This window comes from Coffea eugenioides, chromosome 11 (assembly GCF_003713205.1).
Source record: "Coffea eugenioides isolate CCC68of chromosome 11, Ceug_1.0, whole genome shotgun sequence".
Lineage (NCBI taxonomy): Eukaryota > Viridiplantae > Streptophyta > Magnoliopsida > Gentianales > Rubiaceae > Coffea > Coffea eugenioides.
This window is the reverse complement of record NC_040045.1, coordinates 24,233,702-24,246,880: the sequence shown is the minus strand read 5'-3', so window position 1 is coordinate 24,246,880 and position 13,179 is coordinate 24,233,702. Positions and strand designations below refer to the sequence as shown.

The following is a 13,179-nucleotide window of genomic DNA, read 5'->3' as shown; positions in this document are numbered from 1 at the left end:
TCCACTTCGGACACAAAGAAGAAGTCGCGTTTCCAATTCTTGATCGAGCTGGGAGAACCGACCACCAACTTCGGAATGGCATTGTTCCGGTTACTGACAAAAAACCATCCCTTGTCTGTCCCGTGCGCCTTAAGGGTATAACATCGGCGGAAGAGGTCGACAGAGGGAGCCACCTCCTGATGTCGGCACAGCATCTCGAACCCTATAATGATGCGGATCGCGTTCGGGGTGAGTTGGGTAATCCTCACGCCGAAGTGACGAAGCAAGTCCCTGAAGAACCTTGACGTGGGCATCCTCAGCCCGGCCTCTAACTGTTGGACATAGATGGCCACTGTGCCCAAGGGGGGCTTTTCGGCTGAGTCATCTGCTCCGGCCGGAATGATCTCGTACCCCGACCGGAAAGGGTACTTGTTCATCACCTTCACGGCCCTATCTCTTCGGATGCGACTTCTAAACTTCGGCATCTTGCCGAAGTCGATGTTGGCTAGGTCCTCGGGAGCGACAGGCTCCAGGGCGTCCTCGTCGTGTGGTGTCTCGACGCCGAGCTCCTCGTTGTAGTCCACCTCGGAACCACCCTCGCTCATCTCGGATGACTCCAACTCCGAGGCTGCCCCACTGGCTCCCGCCTCGGTTGATCCCTTCTCAGAACTCGGGGTCGACCCTTCCGAACTAGATGTCGTCGCTTCTTCCCCAGGATCCGGCCTCACCTCGGTCAGGTGGCTCGGAGTTATGGTCTCTTTGTGGGTCTTAGCCGTTTTGGCCATGGGTGAAAGACGAAATAAGAAAGAAGAAGGGTACTTACTATTGCCTACGGAACTGGACGAAGTGGATGACCTCGGATCTGATCTCGGCTACTACTCCGATCTCGGCTACTATATTGACCTCGGCTACGCTCGCGAACTTTGCGGGTCTCGGATGAAAATGAAAGGTGTGAGAAGTGCGATGAGGGGGACCCCCCCTATTTATAAGGGTTTGGGGAGAATCCGAAGAGGCGGCAAGAATGCGAAAGGACGGCCACGTTCGAATTCAAAACGTCGTGCCTCCCTCTCTCCTCATTAATACCCCGTCCTTTCAGCTGACACCCTCTGCACGAAACGTCCCACTACTTCACGACGCGACGGTTACCAGTGACCACATCCTGTCAACTGACACGTCCACGTGTCGCGTCCCCGCATCTTCCGGGGCAGTTTCGGGACTCCGGCTCTCTACGACTTCGGCACAAGGAAGCCTCGGAACCTCCCTAGCCCGGAGCTCCCGAGGCTTGGGGGGCTTATTGAGGATGCTCACCTCGGCCACCCCGCATGTCCGAGGTGACCTCACCTCGTCCGACATCAGAGCTCACCCGTGCCTCGGGCATATCCCTTAAGCTCGGCCGGATCCCTAGTCTACCGTGTAGGTGACCTCGGCACCTCCACCTCAGCTGCACGCGGATGAGGCAAGTCACCTGACATCATCCGGGAACAGTGCTTTATCTGAAAAGCACTGTCGCACTTAATGACTACTGCAAAGGACTCCTCGTCACCCTGTCCAGGCGGCTACAGTGTCAGAGTCAGGCCCCCTGACAGGGAACAGAGCCGTAATGGCAGGGCATGGGTCCCACCGACATAAGACCTCCGTCCTGCCCTCCACTCTCGCTCTATAAATACCCCACACACTCCAACAAGTAAGCATACACTGTTCATTTGCTCATACTCTAGCATATTTCTCGTTCTCATACTAACTTGATCGTCGGAGTGATCCCAGGGGAGAAGCCCCGCCATTCACTTCGGACAAGGAGGTTGACTTCGGATCCAGGAGTTCACCTCACCTCATCTCAGAGAGGACTGATTCAGGTCGGTTCAGCTACCAACCAAAAATCGCCTCTTCACTTACATTTATACATTTTTCCTAATTAATCTATTTGTATTTATACATTTTTCCCAATTAATCTTATATTTCTAAACATCTAAAGCATATTTTAACGAGTGCACTCATTGAGCACCCATTAGTCAGACCGATAAAATAAATACATGAATCTATATGCCGTATGCATGCTTTATATTTACAAATACATATGCCTATGTGTATCTTTATATGGTGATATATATCGACGATCAATTTGTTTCTCATTTATTTGCAAAAATTGAAAAAGGGAAAGATGGATCAATAACTGAAAGTAAATCATCAACTTAATTGCTATATATGTATGTCAAACATAAACACCAAGTAAACTGCTTGGGCTTTCATAACATATAAATTGGGATTGTGAACTTGAGGTCTCCATATCTGTAAACAAACTTATTGGTAAATACAACATATCTCATTCCTGTTTTCAACCTTAAGCATTTCGGCGGTGACAAAGTCAAGACAAAGATTCCCCAAATACATTTGCACCTCAGGACTCTGCAATGTATTCAGGAGAAAAACATAAGTACAACTTGAATGAATAGTAATCCTTGGAATAAGCTTTTGTTATACCATAAGATTGAAGAATAAGTTGCTACTGGAATATCTCATAAATAATGGTTTATACCTGCTTCAAGGAGCGATATCTTTAATAAACTGAAGTTTGATCTTCTGGAGCGCTCTTAGAATCTCTTTCATGTTTATTCTTTCCTCAGGAGCATATGTTGTACAACTTAAACCAAGTTGCAAGATAGATGATATGCATTCAATCTTCCTTTGTACCAGTCCATCATCATGATGAAGTAAATCTACATCTATAACTTGAATTATAGAATCTGGTAAGCAATCTTGTACCCAACGCCTAAGGCTTAACTCTTCTGTAAACATCTCATCCTTGGGCTTTCTTTTTGTAAATGCTTCCATCAATAAAATCCCAAAGGTGTAAGCATCACTACTTTTTGAAACCAATCCTTCCAGTCCATATTCTAGCATCAAAGTTTGAAACTCATTGTTAAAGTCAAGTACAGGTATCAGTTCACCTCTACTTTATGCATTTTTTTCGAAGTTCTTATATTTCACATACCGTACTAGTTGTTGAAATTTGAAAGTTGAAACATTAATTTGAATGACATAAAAAATTCGAAATTGTAATCAAGAAAAGTCACCTGGGGCAATATATTCAAATGTAGCAAGAGTCTTTGTTTGTACCACAAACTCTTCATCTCCTAACAACTTTGCAATTCCAAAATCACAAACATGCCCAACCATGTCTTGATCCAGTAGAATATTGCTAGGCTTCAAATCACAGTGAACTATCGGAGTTGAATAACCATAATGGAGATATTCCAAACCACAAACCACATCTATCATAACATCCAATCGTTGCTTGATATTTAAGAAATGATGATTTGAATGTAGCCATTTCTCAAGGCTTCCATTGGGCATATATTCAAGCACCAAAGCCTTAAAATCAGGGCTAGAGCAAGCACTAATTGCTCTAGTTAAATTTCGATGACGAAGGCAGCTTAAGACTTCACATTCTCTATCAAAGCTTTTAAATGCACCTTCTAGCTGCAAATCGAATATTTTTATGGCCCAAACCATCCCATTTTCACGAATTCCTTTGTAAACTAAACCAAAGCTCCCCGAGCCAAGTAAGTTACTCTCGCTGAATCCATTTGTTATTTGTCTAAGTTCATGGAAGGATGCCCTTTCAAATGTTGCCATGGGAAGCAAGTTCTGAGTCGAAGCTAGATTTTTCTTTCTTAACTTTAACCGCATCAAAAAACTTGAAATCACCATGGCTAATATGACAGAAACTGATGCCAACAGAACAATCATGACTATCCTTTTTGTCCTTGATTCATGTTGAAATGTACTTGTACAAGGTTGGAGCCAAGGAGCGCCACACAATGCTTCAGTTGAGAGAAAAGATAGGTTCGTGAAATTTGTGAATGGCCCTCCATGAGGAATTGGTCCTCTTAATCTATTGTAAGACACATTAAATTGTAGGAGATCTGATAGTACCTGTAGTGAGCTGGGAATTTCACCTTCCAGATTGTTAAAAGATAGATCCAAATGCTGTAACTGCTGCATATTCTTCATGGAATTTGGTATCGATCCTTGTAACTTGTTGTGCTCCAAGGAGAGTTCTTGCAAATCCTGTAGTGCTCCAATGGTGCTAGGTATCTCACCCAAGTATTGATTATTTGAAAAGTTCAATGTGATTAATGCCTTGAAGCTTCCAATTTCAGTGGGCAAAGAGCCAGTCAAATAATTTGCTGACATGTCCAGCTCCAAAATATCTCTTAGGATCCAAAAGCTTGCTGGTATGTTAGAACTTATATTGTTGGAATTGAGATAAACATATCTTAGTGTTCTAACATTTCCTAAACAAGAAGGAACCGTACCAGAGAGCTTATTTTTTGCCAGATTTAATCCTTCGAAGTTCAACAAATAACAAAGCTCACTTGGAATACCTCCTTGTATCTGATTGTCATTTAGATCTATCATCTGAAGCTTCAACAACCATTTGATTGTAGCTGGAATTACTCCTGTCAAACTATTGGACTCCAAGTTTAGTAGTTCCAACTTGCTAATATTACCAACCTCTTGAGGTATTATACCTGACAAATGAAATTGGTTAGAAAAAAATGTGAAGATTGTTTGTTGTCCTACTTTTAGAATAGACAATGCGGAGTTATATTTTTGTATTTATGCCTATTAAAAATATTCTTAAATGTATCACTAGATAGTCTAATTAATAGGAATATTTGATTTTAAATATCTATACACTAGTATGAATACCATTAGCATTACTAGTGATAACGGGCACACTCAATTTACATGCAATTTTTTAAAAATCACTTTTTATAGGGAAAAATTGATATAAAATTTTAATGAACGAAAAAACTTTGATCTTTTAAAAGCTTTTTTAATATTATTATAACGAATTTGGTAATTATAATGTTTGTGGTTGGTCATCAGTGAAAGTTTGTTGTGCTATTGGTTGACAATACATAGGCAACATGTTAATCAGATGGTAAAAGTATTATTAGGTGATTGTGATGATAATGTTGAAAATTTAAAAGTGACAAATATGGTCTAATTAAATATCAACTTTGGTTATTATGTCATCAATTCATTTGCATTAATTTTGTCTAATACCATTACAAATACATTTTTTAAAATTTCTTTATGTTATACCCACAAATATAATGAACAATCATGCACCAACGTCATATCATTTCTCCTACAAATATTCCATCTCAACTAATTAATTAACCATTCGTTTGCTCCCTCACAATTATTAATTTAATAATTAATAATCATTTCTCTTATGATTGGTTTAATTAATTGTACATATTAATTTACGATCATTTTCATCCTACCCATGATTGGTTTAGTTGTCCTCGTCAACTGCTTTAACCACTAACTCTGCCCACCGTAACCAAAGCAGGACAACATTGCAAAACTTTTGTATCTCACATGTCTAAAGTCGAGTACCTAAATTTAATGAAAGAGGAAGCATATCAACAAATTCAAGGGTAAAGATAGGAAAGCAAGTGGTATAATTCATTGATAATTTTGGAAATGGCAAAACATTTTGAGACAATGTTTCAAACAAATTCATGTCAAAATGTATCAAGTTTTTTACCTGTCACATTAGCATGCCCCATGCCTAGTTTCTCCAAATTATAGAGATTGTCAATGACTTTTGGAATTTCACCTGCCCAAAAATCACAGCATGATGATAAATATAATTAACGGTATGGAATAATTATATGTATATAACATATATGTATTTCGGAATTCTGAGGATCTTCAATCAAGTTTCAAATAGTATCATTGAAATTTTTCGTAAATATTGGCAAAATGACGATTACATAAAATCCCAAATATTGGAGGTTATTTTGATGCCAATCTCTATGCGTATGTTGATGGATTTTTAAATGTGTGCATAAATTAGAAATAAAATTGATATAAAATATAAATATGCATATCAAAATTAATATTTTTTACATTTTCTTTCATAGACGGTAAAGCCATGAAGTTTCAAATGTCCGAAAATTTTAAGGGGAAATTACTCAAAACCCCCATGTGGCTTGAAAATATACTTTTAACATCCTTATGCTTTGGATTGAAAGGCAAGAGAGATGTAATCCATCAAAACCAATGGTTTTGTGCAAAAGACAACTCTACCCCATTAATATACATAGTGTTAATTCGTTCCTCTTTGACAATTTTATTTCTTACATCAAACAAAACTGTGTTTGGCATAGTCATTAATCCCGGCCTAGACATCGACCCGGCAAGGCCATTGGTACAACAGGTTAGCGGCTTAGCTATAGATTTACTGATCCAGTCGATGTTTCTAAAATATTGTACAATAAAATATTTTAATTACTAAAACATTATAATTATTAAATTATTAGTTGAACAGGTCAGAATTTTAGATTTTATCGATTGAATTGTTGAAAATTATTGACTAGTTAACGATTTCCTTCCTCATTCAGTTCAACTACTAATCCAAGATCACTAAGTTGACCAAATGAACCATCGATTAGGTGAGATTAGGTTTAGTAACTCTGTGTTCGCCATGTTTTGAGTTTTTTATTTCCTAACTTTTGTCTTTGTTTTGTTGAAAACAAAAACTTCTTTATTCAGACGAAGTTTGCACCACTACTTAAGTAGTTAGCGATTATCAGCAATAGTGAATGTGTGATGTAAATTTTTCATGCACTTATGAGTCTAGTTTCAAAATCCTTTAAAACCCAATGAAAATTTCTCATTGGGTTACGAAGGATTTTCTGTCTTAATTTGTACTCTACACAATAAACTTACATCAATTAGTCGTAGATGACAATTCCTGGCTATAACTACTTGCTTATAATGTTGTTGCAAATTTTGGTTGATTAAGGAAGAATATTTTTCATTTTACATTTTTTGACGAAATCGAGATGAAAAAGTTGACAAATAAAAACATCAAAACATTATTATATTATATTAACGACCCGGCAATTTAACCAATGAATTGGAAAAAAATCACTGGTTGAACCGTTGGTTGAACCACTAACTTAAAATTTTTATTATTTTTATAATTTAAGATTTATTATTATATTATATTATATAATTAATATGCAACCCACAGTTAACCATCAACCCGATGACTCGATCATTTCTCCGGGAAGAGTTTTGGGTCAGATTTAATAACTATGGTTCAAATTTCCTTAGACTAGCTTTTTATGTAATTGGTTCAACTTTCGCTGTTGAGTGTTTTATAGAGCAATTGATGTTACACGCAATTCTGCTGCTTTAGCATTCTATGTGGCAAAATTGAATTTTGAGTATAACAATGTTCCAAGAATGATGAAAATGATACTACTCCAAGCCAAGCTAAAATTATTAAGTGTCTGAAAATTTCTATACAAAAATAAATTGAAGTATAAAAGAAGAGAAGATGTAGAGTAAGTGTCCTATTCCTCTATGGGCCTGTACGAGTCTAAGGCATTCATTGTCTCACTAAGACGCACCACAATTATATCTGACCTTTAAGGCATTCATTGTGTGGAAATACAAGTTTCGGTCAAGGACTACTCCGGTCCAAGTCCTTATGCTCCACGGTCAAGAATTGGATCTATTCACTCATTTCCGTGTGTTTGCTTCCAACGAAGATGGGGAAAAATCCATTATTCGTCTCTAAATTTTGAGGTAGGGAAATATTTCGTCCCTAAACTTTTAGATGCATCATATTTAGTACATGAATTAATTATTTATTGCCACATTTAGTCTAAAATGGTAAATTGCTTAATTTGGATGGAGAAAGTCATGTGTTTGGCACGTGGCTGTTAAATAAAAATAAATTTTCAGTCAAAATCAACGGCCGCGTCAGCCTTCTCCATCCAAATTGAATATTTTACCCTTTTTGGACTAAATGTGGCCCAAAATAATTAATTCATGTACTAAATATGGTGCGTCTAAAAGTTTGGGGACGAAATGTGTCCCTAACTCAAAGTATAAGAATGAAAAGTAGATTTTTCCCAACCAAGATGGATGCCAGTCCAACGAAAGAAGATATTAGTGTAGTCTTACTGCATGAATGGAAGGCAGTTGACTGGAAATTCTTGTGTGAATCTAGTCTATGGTATAAGGGGGTTAATTATGTTTATCTTCTGGTTAAATAACAAAAAATGAACCTGTCGGTTGACCAATCTGCATTTACCCCTCTAAGTAGTGATGGTGTTCAAACCAAACTCATGAAATGAAATAAAGGAAAAAATACAGTGTTAATCCTCAATATTTGGCTCGTGTGCCAAACTGTCCCTAATGTTTCAATTAAAACAAATTTGGTCCCCAAATATGCTATTAACAAACTTTTCTCAGTTTTAAAATTTTCCTTATACCCTGACTACTACGGTGAAGTGTCCTCCATATTTTTTTTTTGGGGGGAAGGGGGGGGGGGGGGAGAACCAAGCTCAATTAGATATGGCTAATTATCCTACAATTGGGAGTAAACATATATATCTCCATGTTTACTAACTTTATCTGAAACATTCGACAATTTACCGTCTTCATCTAAAACATTTAAAAGTAAATAAATATCTAAGGAAGAGCCGACGCTCCGAGATTATCAGGATGAAAAGTTTTAATGATTATGTTCTTAAATATTGAATTACTTTCAATATTCGAGTAAATTTTACTTGATCAAGACAAAGGATCCTTATATTCTTTTGACTTATAGTAATTTGATTAGATGGGAGAGAGCTCCACTTAAAGCCAAATATGCACATAGTGCTAAACCTAGATGTCTAGTTTATACGTTACCCGAGTAAGAATCCTCTAAGCAAAATGGGAGAGAATTATTGACTTCGAACTGAAGCGTTATTCCTACGGGGGTGCCCCATGGCCGTATCTTTTTCCCCATGGTCAGAAGCCCAAATTGGACTTGGCCCTTTCTCATCACCTTCTCCTTAATTATTAGGGCAAATTATATTTTACCCCCCTGTGGTTTACCCTTTTTTTTACATAACCCCCCTATGGTTTCAAAAGCTATACATAACCCCCTCATGGTTTGGATTAAAGTGCCAAAGTGACGGAAATATTCAGTCGTAACGGAACTTCTAAAAATATCAAAATTACCCTTATAAATACATGACACATTAACCCCGTATGCTTTTTATATTTTACCATATAACCCCCTTATGGTTTAGTACTTTACCATATAACCCCCTTATGATTTTTAAAATATACACATAACCCCCCTTGGTTAATAAATAATTTTTAACTTTACATAAGGGTAATTTTGACATTTTACGTGACGCCGTTACGAATGATCATTTCCGTCACTTTGACACTTTAATCCAAATCATAAGGAGGTTATGTATAGCTTTTGAAACCACTGGGGGGTTATGTGAAAAAACACTAAACCACAACGGGGTAAAGTGAAATTTACCCTAATTATTAAAAGGAATTCAACCCAAGCAACCAACTTGGTTTAATTCGTACAGGGTATTCATCAGCTTAGATCACAATTAATTGAAATGCTACAATCATTGGCTTAAATAATTAATCATAGGCGATTCAAGATATTCCGCTGTGATGCTGCCAAAGTCTTTTATTTTCGACAAAAGACTTCAACAGTAATACTGAGGACTTGCCCTTCCTGGGTAGCTCAGCCGGTGACCACATGCGGTAGTATCCCGTAGGTCACCGGTTCGAGTCCCAGTAACGAAAATGGGGTAACCCAACAACCCGAATAAGGGTTGGGGCCTGAAGTGGGGTCAGGTCCTTTTTTTTGACAAAAAAAAAAAAGTAATACTGAGGACTTAAAAACGCGGAACATGAAGCCCATAACATGACCTGAGCGAAGTTTATGATAATTAGGTTAATTAGACTACACCAGAGCCATTTTCATTATGTTTATTTCTATTTTAGATTTAGAAGATGAGTGAAGGATGAAGCAACGAAAAGAAGGTGGATAAAGAGAATCAAATGCTACCTAAGACTGGAAAAATGTACTGTCAAAGAATTAATAAGTGGATAATGAACCAATTGTTAAATTCAAAGTTAGGGATTGACATTATTAGAATAGTTGTTTTGACACCTTTTATAGTTTGATGTATGTGAAATAAAAATAGTGGTTGGAATGATAGAAAGATAATTAAAAAATGTATTTGTGATCCACGTAAAATTTTTTTTCCAAATAATAAAGCATCAGCCATATTAATTTGCACAAATACGATCTAACATGCATGATAGTAATATGTAGGGCTTGTTTAGCAAATGTGTTTTTGGCTATATTTGTGTCTTATCAATTTTTTAATAACTTTAACTACAATAATCCAAAAAAACTTCTCAAAAATTTTAAATTATGCACTTCAAAATACCCAAAACATACAAAACAAAATTTTCCTTTCTCCTTTCTTCTTCTTCTTCCTCCTCCTCCCCCACCGCAACCTACCACCACCTTCGCCACCGCCCGGCAACTTTAATTTTTTTTTTCTTTCTCCTCTCCTTGTTCCTTTCCCTCTCCTCCTCCCCTTGCCACTCCCCACCCCCCACCTGCCCTTCTCCCTCCTCCTCCCCCTTCCCAGTCGCGCGACCAGATGCTATGCCTATACGTAGTCCACTTATCTTTTGCAGTGATGGATTGGGGCATAACCAATTTAGTTGCAGCAAAGTGGACTAAAATTGTAGTAATGTGATTAATATTATAAAAGAATTTGTTATATAACTTTTTTATTAGATACTCAATCAACACTCATTAATATGTCTAAATTCTTTAATAGGTTAGAGAGACCACTAAAAAAGAAAAAAAATCAGTAAATTCTTCAGAACACAAAATAGGTGATCATGGTTTGCGTTTGGAGAGAATTGTAATTTTAGTCCCCAATCTATAGTACATGCACATAATCAGTCCCCAATCTATTTTGTAGATCAATTTTGGTCTTCAATCTATTCAATTTTGCATGAAAGTGGACAATTGAAGAAATTTTTTCAATTTCAGCCGGAATCAAGTCACGTGAGGACCATTAAAACCCCTTTTTTCAATTTTTTTTAATCTCTAAAATGAGGTTTTTAATATTTTCAGCTTTCTCTTGCTGTTTGTTTTATTAAACAAAGACATAAAAGGTTAAAAGTTCAAATAAGAGGACATCATTAAGATTCCCAAGTTACAGGTTCACTTAGCACAGTAACTGGTGCATGTACAAAATGGCTCTTTACTTTATAATAGTTCTATTTACAGCGGAAAGATAAGACCTGACGTGCAGTCACTTTTAGGAAGTTTTTGTACATTGATGCATTATCAAAAGTTCGTAATTTTAACTGTAAAGCAATTAATCCATGTAATTATCCAGGGATTGTACGTCAAATGTTCATGCCAAGTTTAATTTGGTTCACTTTTTGGTGAGGGATCACATTCGGTTCTATATTCTGCTTCAGCTAAAGAGGCATCAACTTATAGCTAGTTTTCTGGCAATCCAAATTCATTAACATTGGTAAATAACAGGTTGTTGCCTTTTACTCTTCATTTTTGTTAGAGATTTCTTGTGAGTTAGAAGCATTGGATGCATTATTAGAAGTTTAACCTTGGTACCTTAAGGTTCATATTTGGCACATTTTGCATCTTAAGGTTCGCATTGACAAGTTTTAACTTATCCTTGTGGTCGGAATTTGGAATTAAGTATGTCCTCAGTTGTTAAAATACATATTTTCTCTATTATATTTTATGTATCGCAATGTGCAAGTTATCTTTCAAATGTGTGTCTGTCAAGAATAAATTAATTGATTTCCACTTTAAAGTTCACAAAGTTGAGTGACTAGACCAATTGAGGCGAGGCCCAATTATTGGGGCATAAACACAGTTTCCTTCTGGAATATGTGAAGCCGAAAGAAAAAAATGGTGGTCCAAGCATGGAAATTAACAAATTAGGCCCAAAACAGAAAAATAAAATACAAGTGAAAATTTTTTTATTTAGTACATTTTGGTTCCAAGTGGAGTTTTTTTTTTTTTTTTTTAAAAACCAAGTGGAGCTCTAAGCAAAGTCAAGATTGATCGAAGGAAAGTCACCATCTTTGCCCATCATCGAGTTGATAAGACAAGGATAAATCTGAAAAACCACTTGATTAAATTGAACATATGTTCTTCCTCATCAACAATAACGCCTAAAGCATCATCACTTAATTTTTTGCTAACAAACATATGTTCTTGTCTACACAAGTCAAAAGAGCACATGCAAAACAACCTCTGTAACTTAGAGATGTCTTCCAGTACTGTTGCCATCTTGATGTCCGCAGGGCTCTGCTGTTTGATTTGTCTCCACAGCTCCTTGTTACAAAACTTCAGCTTAACCTTGCTCCAGTTTCAATGCACAGCTTTGCACAAGGCCAGTTTCAGAGCTAGTGCATCATCTAGGACTTTGTTTTAGAGATGTGTTCTTTGCCATGTACTTTTTGGGTAAAAACTAAAAACTTGTGTAGGTATAATCTACAGTGGCCTCACTCGTAGATTGAACAGTAAAGATTGTGCCACATCAAGAAAGCAAAATTAAATATTTAGAGTTTCAGCCTCCTTTTCCTATCTTCCTAGTTCCTACTCCGTCCCAAAAATAGAGACAAAATACTCTTTTATATTTTTTGGCGGGGAAGGAGAGACTTGGGTTGAGGGTCTAAACGGGTCAAATTGAACTTGCTTGGGGCAAAATAACAAAAAAATAAACCATGAACAATACCTACACACGTCAAATGATTCTATTTTCCAAACATCAAGGAGGTGGAACATGCTGAAATTTTTATAAAAAAATATCTATCTACTGTTAAGAGAAGGTATGAAATGAGTTGCTCCCTGAACCACCAACAATCCAATGAAGAACTCCATTAAGCGTAGTTTCTCAAAATTGAGCTATTTAACAAATGTTCCCACCATTTTCTAGCTTGAGGCAATGGTTAATTATTAATTTTAAGATTCTCCAACTAAATTAAGTAGTAAATTATAAATTAAGTAGTAATTGTAGCACAGAAAACTACTTTGCTATCTTTGCTCTTGGCACCTTTAAAATGTAATTTTGTAATTAACTAAATGCATGAATCTAAATGCCACATTCATGTTCTGTATGTATAAACACATATGCCTATGTGTACCTCTACATGGTGATATATGTTGATGATCAATTTATTTCTCATTTATATGCAAAAATTGAAAAGGTCAAAGATGTATGAATAACTAAATGTAAATTACCACCTTAATTGCCATATATGTATGACAAGCATAAACACCGAGTCAACATATAAATT

The 13,179-nt window shown here is 36.7% G+C and overlaps 1 protein-coding gene across 1 annotated transcript; it reads right to left on the bottom strand.

Moving 5' to 3' along the window:
• Positions 1 to 1,385: 1,385 nt before the first annotated feature.
• LOC113752089 (receptor kinase-like protein Xa21) lies at positions 1,386 to 5,564 on the bottom strand. The gene is made up of 5 exons (XM_027296228.1): positions 5,543 to 5,564; positions 3,051 to 4,511; positions 2,668 to 2,870; positions 2,317 to 2,382; positions 1,386 to 1,535 (listed from the first exon to the last, which is right to left on the bottom strand). Exons 1-5 carry the CDS (start codon positions 5,562 to 5,564, stop codon positions 1,386 to 1,388), a joined length of 1,902 nt encoding a protein of 633 aa, XP_027152029.1.
• Between the last annotated feature and the right edge of the window lie 7,615 nt (positions 5,565 to 13,179).